We start from the raw sequence: 19,743 nt of genomic DNA, 5'->3' as shown, positions 1-19,743 counted from the left end.
TCACCCTAAATGCTTCTCCCCCTACACAACATGCTCCCCCACTCCTCTGACTTGTTTAGCTGCATACCTTAAATAAAATACGCCCACTCGCTCTCACACATGCCTGTATTTTTATGTGTAAAACTTTTTTTCTGCAGCTTGGTTCACTTATGGATGAGGTTTTTATTCTCTAGGGACAAATGCATATTTCAGGCTCTTGGATTATAGTTCATTTACTGCGTATTTGTGTAGCTCCTGCAAGGCTRACTTCTAGCTGACATTTCTCTGTGTAATAGTTTTAATGGTGAAGGTATTAAAGGTGAAGGTATTATAGACCACATCTTAATATTGGTGTGAAGGATAGAGCTTCTGGGGAAAATAAAAGTGCAAAGTGTTTATTAGTCTTACTTGAATATTCTGCTGTCTTCCAAACAATGTTTTAGTAACACCTTTTGTCATCATCCTTTTGGTCTAATTTTATTTGGGGCACTGTGTACTACTTTGGGTACTGGAAAGTGTAAAGCTTTGGAACCAATTTTTAGTGAGGCGAAGGAAAGGAAATGTAACTGAAAATACTCTCAACCTCCACTAGGGTTGCAATAATAAACCTGCTTTAAAAGAGAGCTGCAGAACAATCTAATGAGTGTGTTGTGTGCAGAGTGTGATCTATTACCACCGTATTATTTCTGAGCTCTGCAGTGTGTCACAAATGCATGTGCTTCTCTATTAAGAGAAGCTGCTGCAACTTTGCAACCTTATTTGTTGAAAGCATTTTAAAAAATAAAGTGCTGTTTTAGTAGTAAGCATTATTAATTGGGTTCTGGCAACAATTCTCTCTGTTTTGTAGGTATGAAGCGTCCATTAAGTCCTGGCCACGTCTTTGAGAATGGGATTATGAATCAACCAGCTTTTCTACGGGGCTTTGAAGAAAAAGGACTGAGGAATGACAGACCAGACTATCAATTAAGCAAAGAAAAGAAGAAGATACTGTTTTCCTTCTGTGAAGTGTGCAATATACAGCTGAACTCTGCAGCACAAGCTCAAGTTCATTACAATGGGAAGTCTCACCTGAAAAGAATGAAGCAGCTAAATAATGGAAAACTCCCTGCAAGTACAGCTCCTGGCACTTTGTTTGCAAGTACAAGTACAGGTACGTGATCAATATGAGAAGATGATTTTTGGTCAGGAAATTTGAGGAAGATCTTAAGCTGTACCTCCCCTCACCCAACATAATGATTAAGCTTCATATAAATACTAGTAATTAATAATATTTTGCCATGTTCATAATTACTGGCATACTTCTCGCTTTCTGTGAAGCCAGCTTGTAGTTAGGCAGTATTATGTTATTCCATGATTAATGAGAGGATTGGGCCTTACGAAGTTGAAGTATGGCTTATTTAAAAGTAGCTATTGTGGGTCCAAGTAGTTGAGTGCATCTTTTCATTTGGTTCCCAAAATAAAGATCTAGAAGGACAATGCATGTAAAGCAGAAGTTTTTACAGAAAGGTAGTGGTGGGAGGAGGAGGAGTGCTAGAGTTTATAGGCCTGGTCCTTCTTTCATCATTTCTGCTTTCACGCATCTGAGCTTTGATCTGTTTCATTAAAATGGGAAGTGATTTGACATAATAGTTTTTACTTATTTGGGACCTTTGTCTTCTTGCCCGTTGCTTTTGCAAAACATATGTAACGTGCAAAAGGACTTAATATACAAAAGGTTCATAGGTCTCTTTGGGTTTTGTGGTCTTTTTCTTGGTGTTTTTTGCTTCAGTGTTATTCAGAGTATTTATTCTGAAGAAGATGCTAGTATTTTCCTACTCCTCTAGGCATGTGAGAAAGTAACAAAGTGAATAAATAATTCATTTTTGTACAGTTATAAGGGTAAGGAAGTTGTGACACCTTCCCTCCCCCCCCCCTTTATTTTTAGGGATCATGATATGGCAGATGTTCTGTTGCCTTGATGTTTACAGTTTTATAAAGACTTTGCTGCAGGATTATTATTTTTCTGTGATATTCAGAAGCTTCCAATAACACTGAAGAAAACTTGTTAGAGCACATTAAGCATGCTTTTCTTGATGATAGTGAAAGTAGATGCTTGCTTTCTTCACTTCAGTTAATGTTGTTAAACAAAATTCAAGTCGTCTTTTGACATCCTGTAGAATCCAAAAGGGGCAAAGCTGAACTTTAAAGCATTCTTTGCATCTCACATTAAAAGAGATATAACAGTCATCCTTTCTTGTTCTGAGAAAAACGAAAAAAAATGCTACAGATTTAAGGAATTCTTGTCTAGAAGAAGAAGAAAGTGCTGCTTATTAATAGTTAGTACACAGATATTGATGAAGTGACAGACCTCAAATCCTTATGAAAGAGATTTATTCATTTTATTAGAAAAGTAGCATGGCAATGTGGGAGATTACTTTTTTTTTTAATGCAGTCAAACTGCATTAAAGAATAAATCAAAAACTTTGAAAAATACTGGTGGGAAAAAACAAGAAAATTGCTCCTTTTCCTTTTCTTTGTTTTCTTTCTGCTTTTGATCTTTTTTTATTGAATTTGACTTTTTTTGTGGAAGTCTGTGGTATAGTTTTGGTTTTGAATCTAAGCAGGGTATGGTTATCACTTGGGTAAGGCCTATAGTCCAAAAAATGAAATTATCATTGCATAACACCTGAATGACTTAATTGTGTACTTTCTTTAAATATCTTTGTGTATGAGACGTTCTCATTTAAGTCAAGTCCTCTGTGTGCTGAGAGAAAACATAAAATGTTTACACTGTATATTTTGTACTGGTTTATTGTTAGCTTAACCCCTGCACCTGACATCTGGCATCACTGTCCAAAGAATGCTTTAAGGCTGAGAATATTTTATGTTTGCTGGAACATACGTTTTGGAGTCACGGTATGGTGTAGGAGTTTAAATTTGTTTATTTTAGCAGTATGCTGTATCAGACTATATCCTATTTATTTACTAATTATACCGGTCTGTGCAGTGCATGTTGAAACAGGCATTCTGTTTTTATAGCTGAATGATGTTAGTTTCATATCATTTAAAGAAAAATACTTTGCATAGGCAGTTTATTATAATTGCATAGACAGTTTAATATGCTTCCTAAGAGCCAGTAGATGAACAAGATTTACCAAAATGTAGTCTTCAAAGAACACTTTCTAAAAATAAGTAGAAATCAATTGTCTTATAAATTGACGTTACCCAAGCTTGGTCCTAATCCATGTCCCTGGAGTGTTATTACCCCTTGTAAAGAGAATCTCTTTCCCATTTCCTTGCCTGACATTGTAAACAGTTAGTTGTGCAGATGGTAAAAGAACAATTATATTCATCTCACCTCGACAGCGACCAGACTTCCTTCCATGCGCAAAGGAAGCAAGCAGTCCTTCCCTTACCTAGCTGTTATAACTGCAGTACCCCTCTAATGTAGCAGGTGATGGACAGCTGATGGTTCAGCACAGCTCAGGAAGCTTTCCTGCAAAGGTTCCTGCTAATCTATGGTTGGAGTTATTTTCCTCTGTCTTTATGAAATGAATTTGAAATGTTCCTGTCACAAATAAGGTGACTGTAAACATATGTGACTGTAAATACATGTTGAAAGTATAGAAATCTGGATTACCATCCTCCTAAAACTGTCAGAAAACTGGCTTGGTCCTTTGTAACAGAATTGACCTGTGCACCACTGTTGTCTCCAACCTCCCTGATTTTTTCCACATGGTGATGAAGACGGAGGAGTTGTGAGGAGTATTTTCATATTCTTCCTCTTGTGAGGTCCTCTCTATGACAGGGTGCCTCAGAATGTTTTAAAACATCCTTTAGTCTTTGCTGCTGTTTGTGCAAGCAATGGTCAATGACCATTAGCACCCATCCTGTTTTACTGGAACCTGTGCTGAAGTCTGTCAACAATACCATGCTTACAAGCCTTTCTCTGCCTCTCTGCTAGGCACATCTGATACACTGCTGGCTTTCTGCCACAAAGAAAGAAATGATGTCTCAAAGTTTTGCAGCAATGTGCCTGGACAGAGTCTGGGCATACATCCTCCTTGCAACGCAGTGGCTGTAGGAGTTCATCAGGTCACAGTCTGGTTCTTAGGGTCCCCTAAATCACACCAGCAACCCAGACAACAAGGGCTAGAATATGTGCTCTTTGGAGGAGGAGGACCCTGGTTTGAGAGTATGGTACAAACTTGACTAATTTAAAACCGCTCACCTTATCTGCTGAAGAAAGCCATTGTTTAGGGGGGAAAAATAGGGAGGGTGGTCGTGTTTTAGTTAGTGCGGGAAGCTGATTGTGAATGCAGCACTGCAGAGCTTCCACAAGGTGGTGCTGCGGTCTGGGCTATAGATCAAACTAGTTGATCTATATTTTTGCTCCACAGCAATTTTCTTTGTTGATTTGTTCTGTTGTTTATTTTTATTTCTTAAAACCTGTTTTATTAACTAAACTCTCTGTAGGATAACAGTGAGTTGTTTGTTGTACTGTTGCCAGCTTTGTGAATGGTCTCATTCTCTCCGTTCTCCTTTGGAGACTGCTGTTGCTCCAGAACCTCTTGTTGCTTGTTCCCTGGGGTGTGTGTCTTGGTGAATCTCCTGATTATCTCTCCTTTGCTTGTGTGCTAACATAGAAGTAGTTGGTATAGTTGTAAGATGAGGTGTTCTAGAAATACYTATCAAAATCCAAATTTTTACCAATTGCTGGAAATGGGTAGTGTAGTTTCATTTTTGTTACAGAAGGTGCCCAAATTCTAGAAGCTGAAAAGTGGAATCGCTTTTTCTAGGGTCCTAGGCTGTGTTGGAGAGCAATGTGCTTTATGGTCCAGCAAGCACTCAGTAATGCCCTTTTGAAGATCTTCCTGTAGGTTTGGTAGGAAGCGAGGCTGGGATGTCTGTCCTTCAGTAGTGTACTCTGGCAGCAGCTCTACCTTTTTGCTCTCAAATTTCTGACCTCAGAGGACCGTGTTGAAAATGCTGTGGATGTCGTACTCTGACTCTTCATACAGACCAGTCCTACGATTAATGTGTTGCCATATGATACGAGGAAGTATCACAGGATGATTTCCTGTAAGATTACTGACTTTTGTGACAGTTGCGTGATATTGCTCATAATGACTGCAAGAATCTCATGGGTTATGCATAGGCTTTCACCTAAGACATCCCTCTTGAGGATGGAAGAGTGAAGGAGCTCTTTGCCAGCTATACTACTTCTCAATGCTGTTTCTCACGAGTCTCCCCTGTGAGCTAGGGACTTACTAACCTAACAAAATAAATACATAAATAGATACTTTTCATTGTGCTGTTGATTTAAATCGAGTCACAAAAAGGATCTGATAAAGCTAGTGCAAGGGAGAAAGTAAAACTATGCAATCTGGGCCATGGAGGAGAAAAAGAGAGCAGGAGGAAGTTAGGTTTCTCACTTTTGGTAATAGAGAAATGTTAGATCTACTTTGCCTTCTTGTGTCATGTCATATTAAAGTGGAAGTCTAGGCATCCTTTCAAGTTAATGGAGGCATGTAGGCTTATAATTAAGGTACTCTAAATTTCCCCTCTAAAGGATCCATGCACTATATAGGGAACTTAAGTATATTAGGTTCCCAAATTAGAAGTCTAGAGTTAGGAAGTGTGAATAATGTCCTCTAGCTATGTCAAATTAAAAGTGCCTTTATGAGGATCTCATTTAGAATAATAATTCATTTTCTAAGCATTTGACTCTTTGTTTATGTTTCTGTGGAAAAATTGAAACGACTGTTGGTAAACACTGAGAAATTGTTTTGAAAATATGCTGCTTTTAAATCTAAACCACCCACCTTCGCCCTGATGTGGATGAGGAAGACCATTTTTATTAAACTGCATAAAGAAAGTACTTTTCCAGGAGATTAGGTCAGTATACCTTTGCAAGATCAATGTTGAAAACATGAGATTAAGGGGTAAAATATGCTCTGTTACAACAGAGTAGAACTGCAGTGCATTACTATGATTTTGGTGGAGTTTTCCTTGGTTTTTAATTGTCAGCAGAATCCAATCCTAAATGGAAGTCATTGTATTTGTATGGAAGTATTTGTATGCAAGTTTGAACTTTACCTGGGCCAAGACTTTGCTTCATCGTCATCTTAAGACTGCTTTATGACAGCTTGATGGGGAGCAGAATTTTTGCTTACATTAAACCCCTTGAACTAGGTCCTCAAATTCTTTATCAGTGTTTGTATTTTATTTCCCTTAAAAAAAAAAAAAAAAGTCTAATGGATAGTTTGTTTTTTATTATGGAAGATCATTATGAACTGTTGTAGTGAATACTCAGAAGAATGCTAAATGTCAACCAAAAGTAACTTGAATAAGTTTGTATGCTGAGGAGTCCTACTATATGTGTGCATACACAGCTGTGGAATTAGTGTCCTTCTAACTAGGAAGAAGAGAAGGAGGGTAGGAAAAATGAGTGAGCTTACTCTGTCTTGTGTTATGCCAAAACCTTTTTTAGGCTTGTAGAAAGTCGGTTCCCTTTCTGCCTTCTCCATCTGCTGCCTACAACCCAGCATTTTTTAAAGTAGTCCTACCAGAGCTCCTTTGGGGACCCAGGATGGAGTAATGCCTTAGGGCTGTTGCTCCTTCTGCCCCTTTTCATTATGTGAAAGAGAGGTTGCCTCCTCCTTGTTAACCCAGTCTGGGCAAAATCTGTTTGTTGGTTTGTTTCTATTTTAATTGAAGAAGATCAGATTGTCTCCTTTGTTAAAAAGTAAAACTAATATCTTCCTCTGATGTGATTCAAAAAATGCATTCCCATAATGTATTTTAGATTAGTTGGGAGTTAGCTGTTGAGAAATTGTTAGTGTTTCACTTCTCACTATAATGCRTATCAACTTCTTTTCTTACTCAGTGTTCTTCTGAACAAGCTTGTCTTTGGTGGATGGTTCCGCATTATTTCTATCACTTGAGTATCTTCCATAATTTAATTCAAAAATAGTGATRTTACATAAGGTAACATTTTTCTTACGGTAGAAACATAATTGATTGCRGTTTTTCTTTCATTGCAGTCATAATTAGTTGCTTTGAAATTAAGAGGATTTATTATATTCTTTTGGTGCGCTTGATATTTCTTAAATGTTGATGATGAAAGTTGATGTCCGGTGACAAAGCTGATGTTACAGATAGTCTCTTGCTGATAACTACAAACTGCATCCATAATACTTTGTGCCATCTTTTAACAGCTGCACTGTGAAAGTACTGATAAAARTACTAAAAATAAATAGATGATATGTGTATTTCTGTTACTGTTTAATTAAGGTCGACTTTTAGTAATTGGGAAGTTGCATTAAAGCAGAACACTAAAAAAAATCTCCAATGGGGAGGAAAAAACCTTCTTTTAGAGTTCTTAAYGGATATCAGACATCCACCTGTAGCCTCTACTTTTATTCTCTTGGGGGGGGGAAGCATATGGCATTTGTAAGCAAACAAACTGGGTATTTGACTAATATGGAAAAACCATGGTTTTAGGGGGTTTTTTTGGGTGGGGTGGGAGTTTCAACATAAAAGTGGCTACTATGGTTGGCACTTCTTAGCGTTAGTATGCATAAATATAATTTCATATCAAAATCCTCTCCAGAATTCCTTGCTCAGACAATTTAACCTCTCTTCATGGGTCAATTATGTTGCGGTAAAGAAATATTATGTAACACATTAGATAATCCCATGATCTAGAATTAAAAAATACAGTTGAGCATTTACCACACTTTCAAACTGAGAAGGGTTGCAGAAACGGTGATGACACAATTCCTAGTCAGGTCAGGAGTCTCCCTTGTAATTCAGGCAGCCTGGGCAACTACCTGGAGAGCTGCTGAGATCGGTGGAGTTCATATTGCTGCAAGGGTCTCCACACCCATGGAAGGATGTGACCCACAGTTTATGGGGGTAGGYGGTTGGGTGAAAAGGAGTCTATAAATGCAGGGTGATCATTTTTATTCAGTGTGTATCTCCTGACAGTGATTTTTATAGTATTAAATGGCTGAAACAATAAAATAATGAAGTCAGATTTGTTTATTATTTTTATCTCTTAAATGAAAATCAGATACTTTCTGCTGTCTGGTAAGTATCCTCATCTGGGAACAGATCCTGCCAAAACTTCTCTCATAGATGTCTCATGACACAATAGTATATTTGGATAACTGTACAGGTATTATAATAGAAACTCCCATGTCTTTTTATTTCTTTGCAAACTTAACCTCTTCATGATTACRTCTGACTTGTATTACACTGTGTGTTTAAAATCTCTGTGGGTGTGAGTATGCACAGTGAAACATGCCCTCTTACTGTTTTTGCAAAAGAAAACGTGTGAAGTACCTGTAAAGATAAAAAGATTTGTATAGTGGGAAGTATCTGTGGGAGTAGAAGGAGCGTGAATTTAATAAGCCATGGAGATTTTCCATAGTAAGTAATTAAAAAAATCGTTGTCTTGAAAGATAAAGACATGTGGTCAAATAATGTCATGCTTTTTGTTGTTTTTTTAATCTGCTGGACTGTACAGAAGATTTTTGCTAGGTCAGTATTCCAGAATTTTATCTAAATATTTGTGCTACTGTTTAATATATAAACAAATGTGATACCTGATAATAGACTTTGTCAGTTGCGTGGTTAAAAAAGTASTTATTTGTTCATTTGCATAATTGCTAATTAATCTTATTTAGAAAAGCTGTAAGGAATCATTAGTTTTTATTGCAGGATTTTTTCCAATAATGAAGCTCATCACAATACAGGCTACTGATTCTCCCCTGTCTCATGTTCATTGTAGAAAAGACAGAGCTATTTTTAACATTCACACAATCTAGATAGATGATTCTTCGTTCTGTGTGGTTTGGAGCTAAATCTGTAGAGTCTTTCATAATCATATTCTTTTTATGGTTTGTTTGAATTTGATCACTGTGGCTGATTTCATGCATTGATAATGAAGGCTTAGGTTGCCTATTTCTCAGCATAAATTCACCTCAGACTTCTACTTTGACAGTGCTCTGTGTTTCGGTACGCATGAAGATACAGAACTGAAATTGCTTTGCTTTCTTTACAAATGACTCAGAGTGTGCTTGTCCTTCCCTAAAATGTTGCCAGCGTGTGAAGGATTTTCAATGAGCAATGCAATAAGCCGGCATCTGGGAAGGTTTGAAGCTGCACTGGTATAAGAGTGTACTGTCACACAGATGATCAGGGCTGGAGCCAAGTGTCTGTAGCACCGTAGATCATATTGGTCACATACTGGAAGTTTTGTTTATGTAACTTGGTTGCTATTTCAGCTGGTTAAATACTATTGCCATAATGTGGAGTGGACTTGCCAGTAGAGGTAAGCATAATTTTTATTATTAAACTTCACTGAATAGCTTTGTGGTATCATATTAATAGTCAATGCTTACATGTTTGGCATTATTTCTGTATCTGTCATTTGTATTCTAGTTATTCCAGTGGAAAAGACAGCAAAAATGGCAAGGTATATAATGCATATTTTTGTTCTCTTCTTATTTCAGTATTAAAAGCAACTCTGTAAATATGTAGCAAGCTGCCTTTCTTTGCTTGCTGTTTGCAGAGGGCATCTTTACAGTAGGTGACTTTCCTATGCATTTTAAATGGTTTTGGAACATGTCAATAATGGTGTAATTATTGTTATAGAAAGAAGCTAACTAGCAGTGTTACTAAATACCTCTTACCAGAGCTAGCTTTCTGGCTTGTTAAATCTCAAATTGTAGTTATAATAATATGTAAAATGCAAGAGCTGTTGGTTTCTCCGGATAAACAAGAAACTAAATGAAATAAATTGTATACTGGATTTGATATCTTGTGTATGACTGTCATTGTTAATATTAAAAGTTATGACCTGTCGTGCCCAGGGTAGCTTGCAGTAATTCATTCGCACTGACAACTTGCTTTGAGAAGGGTATAAAATTACTGTCGTTACTCCCTAACCATGCTTCAGTTAAATTTGACATTTAGTGCAGTAAGTTTTATTTAAGGGAACAGATAGTGTGCTAAAGGTAGCCTCTGAAGTTCTAGTAGTAAATTTTTAAGCTTGACAAAAGCATTATCGAAAACTAAATAGACTTTGTACCTATGTAAAAAGTTCTTATTGAGAATTTCGCCTATAGCAGCACACACAAAATTATTTAACTTCAGTTACTTATTAAGTGTTATTGTTCTGCTAATATGTTTAGTTTGTGATGTGACCTGCTGTGATTATGTTTGAGTCTGCTGGTATGATTTTTTTTTAATGAAAGAGGAAAGATGTTGAAAAATATTTTATTAAAATGTTGTTTTGCTTGCTAAAAATGTCTATGCTTACTGTGTAAAGACTGCTTTTTTATGAGGAACTAGGGCAGCTCATGTGTTTTCCTGCTAAATTTATTTGAGGCAGCTGTTTTATCGCTTTCAGCTCTAAAGTTATAGATAAGTGTGTATTTGTTTGACAGAAGATTCGAGAATTTCCATTTACTGCCAGTACATGTAAAGCTTGGCTAAGCAGACTGCATCAGGAGCACACACCATTTGTATTAGCCAATCTGTCTTTGCAAGTCCCAGGGCCACTATCTTGCTAGAAGCCACTGTGTGCTTTTGAAAGCATGAAATTAGTTTTATACTGAGCACATGGTTTCTCATTTAGCAGTTCTTTTTATGGTGATGGTCAATTTATGGTTCAGTGCCAGAATTTTGATGTTCTGTCAAAGCTGATTGTTTCTGCTAAGGTGTTCTATGGAGATTAAAAAAAAAAAAAAAAAAAGGCGGGAGAGGAGACCCCAATGAAGGAAAATTTTCCTCACTGACCTAAACAGCTAACGTTTTTTAGTATTTTAGACTTGCTTTGTTTTATAGTCTTTCAGATAATATTCCTAAGCATACATTTGTCATTCATGATATAAAAATATTAACAAATGCGTTGTCACCTTCTTGTACTTCATAGAGAGTTTAGTAATCAGTTTGCTCTAAGCTTCTTGCATGACATGGGAAATCCACTATAGTTCAATATTGTTCTGCTCTGTGTGCTTATTCAAAGATCAAGGACAAAATATACTTGAAAAAGGTGTATGAAGCACCCTAAACATTCAGGGGAGACATTGTCTAGAATGTATTGATCTGTAACTTTTGAACACATTATAGATTTCATTTTTAATTGGAAATATTTAACCCATAGGAGTCAAAATAAAATTTTGCTGTATATTTTTTAAAACCTCCTTTAATACATTTTATTCATAAATTGAGACAGCTTTTTTACCTGTGTTTCCCTCTTGGAAGAGGGAATTCTTATGCTGCCAAATTATAATTTATTCCCTCAGTTGCAGCTACCTTTTAGTGAAAGACTATGATGATTAACATTGTATGCTATTAGGCTTCATTTGGATTACTTTGTCCAAGTTGTATTAACGTCTCCTTATATTAGATATATTCGATAATTTTAATTGTGCTGATTTTAATACCAGGCTCCACAATTTTGACTTGTTTCTGCAATGAGCAGGTTTTATGATACAGTATTTGCTTTCTTGCCAAGTTGTGTCTGCAAGAGACAAATTCTGACTTTGCCTCTTGCGTGGAAGATCTGGTGGGCTCTAGAACCAATGCATTTCTGCTCGAAGCGCTGGAGAAAGATCCTGATTGGCTCCCGTATACCTTTTTGGGAAGGAAGAAGCTGGAGGCCATAGCTGATAAGTAAACTTTAAACTGGTGCACCAATTTCAGATTTTTTCATCATCATGGAGGAGGAAGAGAAGTAGAAGCTACAGAGGCTACTACTCCTTGTAAAAGACACTTGAAAGGAGCAACAGAGCATCACTGCAACAAAACTCCTTTCTCTAAGCTTTCTTGTTTGGATCAGCCTGTAGTCACGAAATAGCTGCAGATTGACAAGTTATTTTTTTATGTAACTTTAAAAAAATACTGTTGCTGTGTTTTTAGGACCTTTGAATAAATTTGCTTGCTATTGTTCAGTGTGTGTTTAAAGGCTGCCAGGCAGCAAACGTTGTTACAAACATTTGGAAAAGGATATGTCGTGTGTCACTACCATGACACATAAAACTTGTATTGTTTCTCTAAGTACTTTAACTAGTGTGCCTTTCCTTGGCCTTTTATTCTTTTGGGGATTCTTTTATGCATGATTTTCATAGCTATAAATACATGCTTGTTGTATTACAAGTAGGCTAGTTCTTTGTTCCAAAACCTTGTTGTATGCTTTCAACTTCAAAGACCTTGCATTCTCTTCCAAGTGTTGTTATTGCTGCATATTTCCCCTCCTGCCATTTCGTATTGATAAGTAATGAAAGAAGCAGCATCAGGAGTGCTAGTTAGGCTGGACAGAACTAGCTAGGTTCCTGGTAGGGAGCTCTATTTTTTCAAGAGAGTATTTGTATATCGGATTGCCAATTTTCACAGGCAATACCAGCATAATTTCAATTTTATCTCCTTTAGAAAACATGAATATTATGTATTAGATGTTTTGCATGTTAAGAGTGTGTTCAGAGGTTAGCAGCCCTGTTACTGCAGGTTTACTTACAAAGAGCTTCTGAAGGAGATGTGGATCTTGCAACGAAGAGGAAAAAATGGTTAGGGAAGTGGTTAGGATTTGTAAGCAATTCCATGTTGATGGTTTTGTCTTTGGGACCCAAGAATAGTCAAGCCTCTTCATGGAAATCTCGAATTTGCCTTTTTTTTTTTTTTTTTTTTTTTTTTTTAAGTGGGGGTCACTGATTCCTGCCGGAGGAGCTGAGTAAACTGAGAACTGTGAGTTCACTGTAGCAGCCTTGATGTAGCGCTACCTCTGGAGGCAGAGGTTATATATGTTGCCCTGCCCCCCATCTATAGGCTAAGGGGTTGGTGTTCTGGAGGTCTTTCCTGGAATGTTCAGCCAAGAAATTGTGTGCTTTTTTCATATGCTTTCTGCTCAGTTAGATTCTGAAGCCATGCTCATAATATGTCTTTCAAGGGAAAATGAACCTGTTAACTTCCCTCTTTCACATATGTTGTGTTGGTTGTTTTTTTTGTTGTTGCTTGATTTGGTTTTTTTATTCATGTTTGTTCGTTTGTTTTAAGTGTGAAAAGCAGTTTTTGAGGCTTGAGAAGGCAGGGTCTGAGAAGAGTGCTTTGTAGTAATACCAGCAGTGTGTTCAGATTAAAGGCTAAATTCCATGATCCTGGACCTATCATGAAGAAAGTGTTGCTTTTTGGTTTTGGGGTTTTTTTTTGGTCTGTGATTGAGCAGTAGAGATCTCAAGAGGAGATGAGGAAGTTTGTAAAATACTCTAAGAATAGACTATATAGCTGCTTCAAAATAAGGATTGAGATTCTGAACTTCATTCAGTATGTTACAGAAACTACCAGAGTGATATGATACGACTGTGAAAGCTCAGGTGAGGAAACTCTTCTTGGTGAGAAGAGTTTATTTGTGAGAAGTTCAGGCTTTTGACTGGACAAAAATTCTGGATACGATGTGTTTGATGGTGTCACTTGTCATTTTATGCAGTTGCCCTGGACAGCGTGTGGGAGATCTGTGTTCAGTTCCAGTTCCACACGCATGAACTTGAGCCCCACACTTGAAAGACTGGTGGTTGAAAGATGTTTTCAGGTCTACAGAATTCTGAGCTGGTTTTCTTCATTCTGTTGTGTTAGAGCTGTTTCACTTGGGTAATATTTATACTTCATTGGGCTAGAGGAAGAGAGAACAGGTGTCTCTACCTTGCTGAGCAAGTACCTTCTCCTGAACAGAGAACCTGTGCAGGAACTCTGTTTTTTCATGTTTTGTTTTTGTTTTTACATTTAGAAAATTGGATAGCAGCCTGCATAATTTGCTGTAAGGAGATTTAACGTAAGCCAGGGTACTGTTGTTTCAGCTTAGCTTTCTTCAAGCATTCTGTAATAACATAATTCAGAAGTCCGAACTTATCTGGAAGTTTTGGCTTCCAGGTGCCTCCATATCCTTTCTGTAGGATACTTCACATTGGAGGGGGTGGGGAGGAGAAAGGGAGAGAAGAAATCCATGAAGGATGTTCTTAAAATTATTTGTCATTTTTGCTCAGGCTGGATTCTGAATTTTCACATATGTACAGTCCTCCTCTCTGCCTGGAAGGTCTGAACCAATGATGTCCTGAACCATGTTTTGTTTCAACACAAAATGAAATCATAGTTCTAGGAGTGAGCAGTTAAGTGTGGACAGAAAAAAGAAGGCTTTTTCATCAGCAAACCCACTTAAAATAGAACGTGGAGAAAATAGAGGTGAGGAAGATTTCTAGGCTTTAGAGTGGCACATCTGGATAAAGAGTCACAGAAATCACTTCATCAAGAAAAAGCAGACTAGTTGGAAAGAACTGAAGTTTATTGTTAGGAATTGTAATTAGTGTGTGGTGGCCAGCTTTGTTAGTGGTACTGCTGAAGCCTGATATGCCTCTTGTAAGGTTCTGAATAGTGAAAATTCATCTTCTATAAAGTAATAATTGTAGAAGACTGTTTTTAAGGAAATATAAATAGCACTTGGCATCTATGCACCCAGGTTACTTCTGAAAATAAGTTTTGCACGATTCAGTCACTTAGGCTGGTGAGCAAGACACAGATTTTCAGAAAAGCCAAAGTTAGAACACAAGAAGTTTATTTACTGGGGGATTAAATCATCATGAAAACATCCTCAGTTTTTCCTATTAGACATGGTTAAAAAAGAAATGTTTATCTGAAAGTGTTGTAATACCAGATTCATTGTTAATAACTATTGACAACTGGCAGAAACAAGTAAAAATATTGCTGTCCCTTCTTCATTTTGTTTATCATTTGAAAACATTAGATCATTTTAATAATTTATCTTCTCTAATAAACATTTCTCCTTCCAGGAAAGATCTTTGTTTCTTTTTCTTTCCTCCTTCCTCCAGACACTGTTAACATACTTTGTTTTAGAGAATATTTTTTCATATTAGTTTTGGTGGAAAAAAAAATTTGTTGATATTATTCTCTTAATTGTGTAAGAGACTTCTGCTCTGGAATCATTGTTATTGCATGGTATCTATGCAGTTGGTATCCTTCTGTAACTAATATTTTTGAAGTGGTTAATCAATAAAGGTTAAACCCCAAATTATAAGGTAATAATTTACTAACATCTAATGAATTAAGTCTGTAATCTAGTTATCCTTTGTGACTGAATATTCTTGTTAATACCTGAATATTTGGATGACAAACTTATTTACTTAAATGCTGTATAAATCCCCAAATTCTAGAGGATTTTTGTTGCAAATAGTGTTTGGTACTTAAGGTGTTTCATATTGTTCACTAATATTCTACAATCCTGTGTTTTTTATCATTCAGTCAGGAGGCAGAAAAAGCCTTTTGCTATATTGATATATCAAAATATCTGCTAGCAAAGAAATAAAGTGAGAAAATTAAGAAAAGTATAATTTAGGGAAGAAAAGAGTTTGAAAGGTATTTATCCAAACTATTAAATATTTGTGAAAAAAGATTTTTGACCTGACATAATTTCATGTGTGCCTTGCTAATTATAGTTTGATAATTGTAATTTCTAATTTCTAAATGGATATCACATTTGTAAATACTTTTTGTTTGAGCTTTTACCAAAAATCATCATGTTGGTGAATTTCCAGTGTCCTGCACTTCACAGCCTGAAGCAAATCTATATCATCAACCCTGTATTCTGAACAGAGTTGCATGGAAATGTAAACCATGCTTCCCTGGTTTGTATAGCATTCCAGCTATTGCTAAAGCCATGGTCACTGTGCAAATGTGGGGGACAACTTCCCTAAAATATCATTGATCAAGCCCAAATTTACTAGAATCTTCTGAGAAATAAAATGGGGGAGGGGGGGCAGCAGAACAGCATGAGGTATTGCAAGAACGGAGAAAAATCATGTTGGATTTCCATGCTCTGAAGATGCTCAGCAGTCTAAATACACAGCTCCTCCTGCTCTCTTTTGTGCTCATGCTCACTTGTCAGAAAGTGCAAGTTCTTGGTGAAAAGGGAAAAGTTTGTGTTAGAGCTTTTAACTGTGATATACCAATTAGGTCAAGAAGTAAAATGAAACAAGAGGAAGGAATTTGTGTGAGCACAAAGCATTGCTGCATCCCACCCTGTCCAGCCGATAAAATTTTATGCCTGATAGGCATGTTATTAGATAGAGCAAAATTCAAAAGCTGAAAAAGAGCTTTATAAATAATAGTGTCAAATGATTTAATTTTTTTATTAATGTTTCAAGTAAAACTTTCAGCCACCTTTACTGAAAGTTGTATATTTTTACAGTGAAGTTTTGTCGATCTCTTTGCTTGTTAATGTAGGTTTCTCTGGGTAGTTGTCTTTTATGTACAAGAAATACATTTGAAGGTCTTAATTCATTGAAGACCAAGTGTTACTGCAGAAGTCATAGACCTGTTTGAAATTGCGGTTATGCATTTCATTACACTTAATCTGTCAAGACTGCAATGGCAGAAGGAAAGAGCAGGTGCCTTCACATAGTTTTAGACAGTAATGATCCTGTCTGTTACACTTAATTCTATTGGGCATCTACTCTAGGAAGACAAGCTATTTTTGGTACTCAAAATATGTTTATTTTGCTTAAATTCTTAGGGGGTGACAGAATGACAAAAGTATACTTTCTGTGTTAGACCAAATGCAGTTATTTTTCATACTTTTACAGTTTTGCTTCAGAAATGCTTGTTATGATCCAGACTTCAAATTAGTGGATGAATTGTGCAAATAAAGCGCTCTCTGCTTTTAAAGTATTCCTTCCTTGTACTCCTTTCTTCATTTGAAAACCTGGGATTACTTTTTAAGATGGTAAGCAAACTATTCTGGTTGCCTCAAGTCAGGCCTTAAAGTAATTTTAAATCACTTATACTAACAAACACAAAAGCACTTGAAATTAATGATGTCAGATGAAACTAGTGTCTCTACCTAGAAATGGACTATAGTTTGGTTAAAATTCTTTATACGTTTTATGTTATTAGAATTTAGTGTTTTTCCATAAAGTCAAGGGAAGAAGCTTCTAAAGAGTCCATATCAGAGCTAAGAGCAGCTTTCAGGTGTCCCTCACTCTTGGTCTAGTGGTATTTTAGTCCATCATCATCTTATGTTTGTTCCTGCAATTCCAAGTTACAGTGTCCCTGTCTTCCCTTTGTAAGCTTAGTGCAAAGCATCAAAGTTACTTTAACAGTTCTAAATAACGAAGATTAAAAATCCAAATCACAGAAATGTTCATTCGTTAATTGAATGACTATGGTGTGGAGAACATAAACGTGTGTCTCTGCTGATTGTTGATTAACAAACTGTTCTACGCTTCTGAAGTCCATTTATTCTATATGAGATGTTTTCATTCTCAGAACTGACAGTTGTGTACTATGCAGAAAGGAACAAATTCAGTCCCTGTGAAAGAGGATATGCTTCATTTGTACAGCACTGATTTCTCTATGGCAAAGGCACACTACTGGAAAAACGTAGTTTGGAAAGACTGAATGGGATATCCATGTATGTGATAGGGAGCACACCTGAAACTTGGGTGAAAAAATGTCAGTTTTTATTCTGTCTTGAATGCATTAAAAACCATGTAGCTAGAAATGGTATATACCATTGTATATGTCATGTATATGTGTGACAAAACAGCAGAATGTGATGGTAGCTGAGTGGTGATAATTTGCAAAAAATTGATATACTGCTGTAAATGCATTATCTATCCTGAAATCCATTTACTTGCTGTACTATTTTCTGGGCTATATGTTGTTTGAACACATTTTCTGCCTACCTCTACTAGGGTTCTGTAGTCAGAAATTCTGTTTTGCAAATTTAAGGTCTCAGGTATAACATAGGTGTTAAAGCAACAACCAGTAACAGTGCAGACATGCAAAAGAGGACTGTTTGGGGAGTCTTGTATATCATGATGGTCTGTCTTTTGTTCGTTCTGTCTGTCTTTCTCCTTAATGCTGAATGTTAATGGAACATGACTACTGTTCTGGTGTGGAGTGATCCACTGCCAGACTGAAGTTTTTTGAAGAGACATTTACCGATAAATTGAAAATAATGAGAAAAATGGAAGTCAATGTATTTGTAGGCCATATGTTTTCCAGCCTGATTTTTCTGATAGAAGCAAAATCAGAATCAAACTTGTATCCACTAGGATTCCTAGATTTTTGAGAACCAAAAGAATCAGCAAGTCTTATCTCCTGTACAATACTGGACAAAATAATTCCTTCAGTAGAAGCAATTATTCATCCCTAGTTTGCCAGTGCTTGCTGTTAAGTCCAGTAACTTTGCAGTTGAACTGTAATACATTATTTAGAGAGATATCCAATTTCAATGTAAGGATTTCAGGGGTAAATTTGCATCTTAGATTGCTAAATTTTTTGAGTAATCAGTTGCTTCTTCAGTTAAGAGCTGCGTTTTAATCCCAATTTGAATTTTCTATTTTTGAACTGCAAGGTATTGTTGTGTCTTTGCCTCCCTACTATTATTAGATATATTCTCCTAATAAACTATTATTAGATATATTCTCCTAATAAAATGCCAAGGTAGCTTGATTTAAAGATCGAAGTCCAACACTCTTTGTATTAAGTGAAAAATTGCAAAGGTCATGTAACATTTGGAAAGAGTATGTATTTCTCTTTAATAATATGGTTCATATCAGTAGTCTTAATGACTGTGATAAGTCAGAATGACAACCTTGCCTCTACAAAAATGGAAAGGTGAGACTTGATTTTTGAAGTCTTCACTACGTACTCTTTTAACAATAAAAAATATGCTTTCAGCCGGAACTGAGTCCATAAATCTCTGTTTCTTAGCATCTAGTTAGGAGCATGTTACTAATGCTTCTCTAGATTTTTCTGGACTTCTACTGTTCTTCTCCAACTTCATCTGGATTGTTTAGAAACAATATCATACCCTATTATATTAAGACTATTATCCTTGGGATGTCTAACTTATTTGGAGTTTGTCCCAAGTACCAACATTTCAATCCAGTGAGAGAAATGTGAAGCCTTTTTCTGTAGTTTGTGGGAAGAGTGGAAGCACAGCGTAAGCATACTAATTTCTTTGGATAACTAATTCCTTCCTGTTATACTTAAGGTAATGCTTACAGTAGCTGCACAAAACTGCCTGGACAAGATGTCATCGTTAGCAGGCTTGCTTCTAAGCCTGTGGCTGTAATTCAGAACGTTAATCTTTCTAGTACCTTGCAGGCTGGTCTTCAGGTTTTCCGACTCCAAAGAGCCTGTTGCCAGAATATGGTCTTTTTCTGATAACAGACTTTTTCCCAGAGAAGTAGGAGTGAAAAAGCTGTATGAATTTAAGTACTGCTTGGAATTTTTCTGTGATTTCTGTATCTCTGGAGGACTTCTATGCCTTCTATGATGGAATGACTGGCTGGGTAGATGAGGGGAGAGCAGTGGATGTTGTCTACCTAGACTTCAGCAAGGCTTTTGACACTGTCTCCCATAGCATCCTCATAGACAAGCTCAGGAAGTGTGGGTTAGATGAGTGGACAGTGAGGTGGATTGAGACCTGGCTGAATGGCAGAGCTCAGAGAGTTGTGATCAGTGGCACAGAGTCTAGTTGGAGGCCTGTAGCTAGCAGTGTCCCCCAGGGGTCGGTACTGGGTCCAGTCTTGTTCAACTTCTTCATCAATGACCTGGATGAAGGCACAGAGTGCACACTCAGCAAGTTTGCTGATGATACAAAACTGGGAGGAGTGGCCGATACGCCAGAGGGCTGTGCTGCCATTCAAAGAGACTTGGACAGGCTGGAGAGGTGGGCAGAGAGGAACCTCATGAAATTCA

At 36.8% G+C, this 19,743-nt stretch overlaps 1 protein-coding gene across 2 annotated transcripts in view; it reads left to right on the top strand.

Moving 5' to 3' along the window:
• The first annotated feature begins 828 nt into the window (after positions 1 to 828).
• The window catches only part of ZNF385B (zinc finger protein 385B), a 146,981-nt gene continuing 128,066 nt past the window's right edge, over positions 829 to 19,743 (top strand). The window contains exon 1 of one of the 2 annotated variants that reach the window (XM_026090997.1): positions 829 to 1,129. In XM_026090997.1, the coding sequence (XP_025946782.1) occupies positions 829 to 1,129 (301 nt within the window). Of the gene's footprint in view, positions 1,134 to 19,743 lie in introns of both variants that reach the window. The other variant, XM_026090998.1, reaches the window with a different exon arrangement.

This window comes from Apteryx rowi, unplaced genomic scaffold (assembly GCF_003343035.1).
Source record: "Apteryx rowi isolate R43461 unplaced genomic scaffold, aptRow1 scaffold_89, whole genome shotgun sequence".
In the NCBI taxonomy this organism is placed as follows: domain Eukaryota; kingdom Metazoa; phylum Chordata; class Aves; order Apterygiformes; family Apterygidae; genus Apteryx; species Apteryx rowi.
Note: the sequence above shows the minus strand (reverse complement) of the source record. Positions and strands in the feature narration are given on the sequence as shown.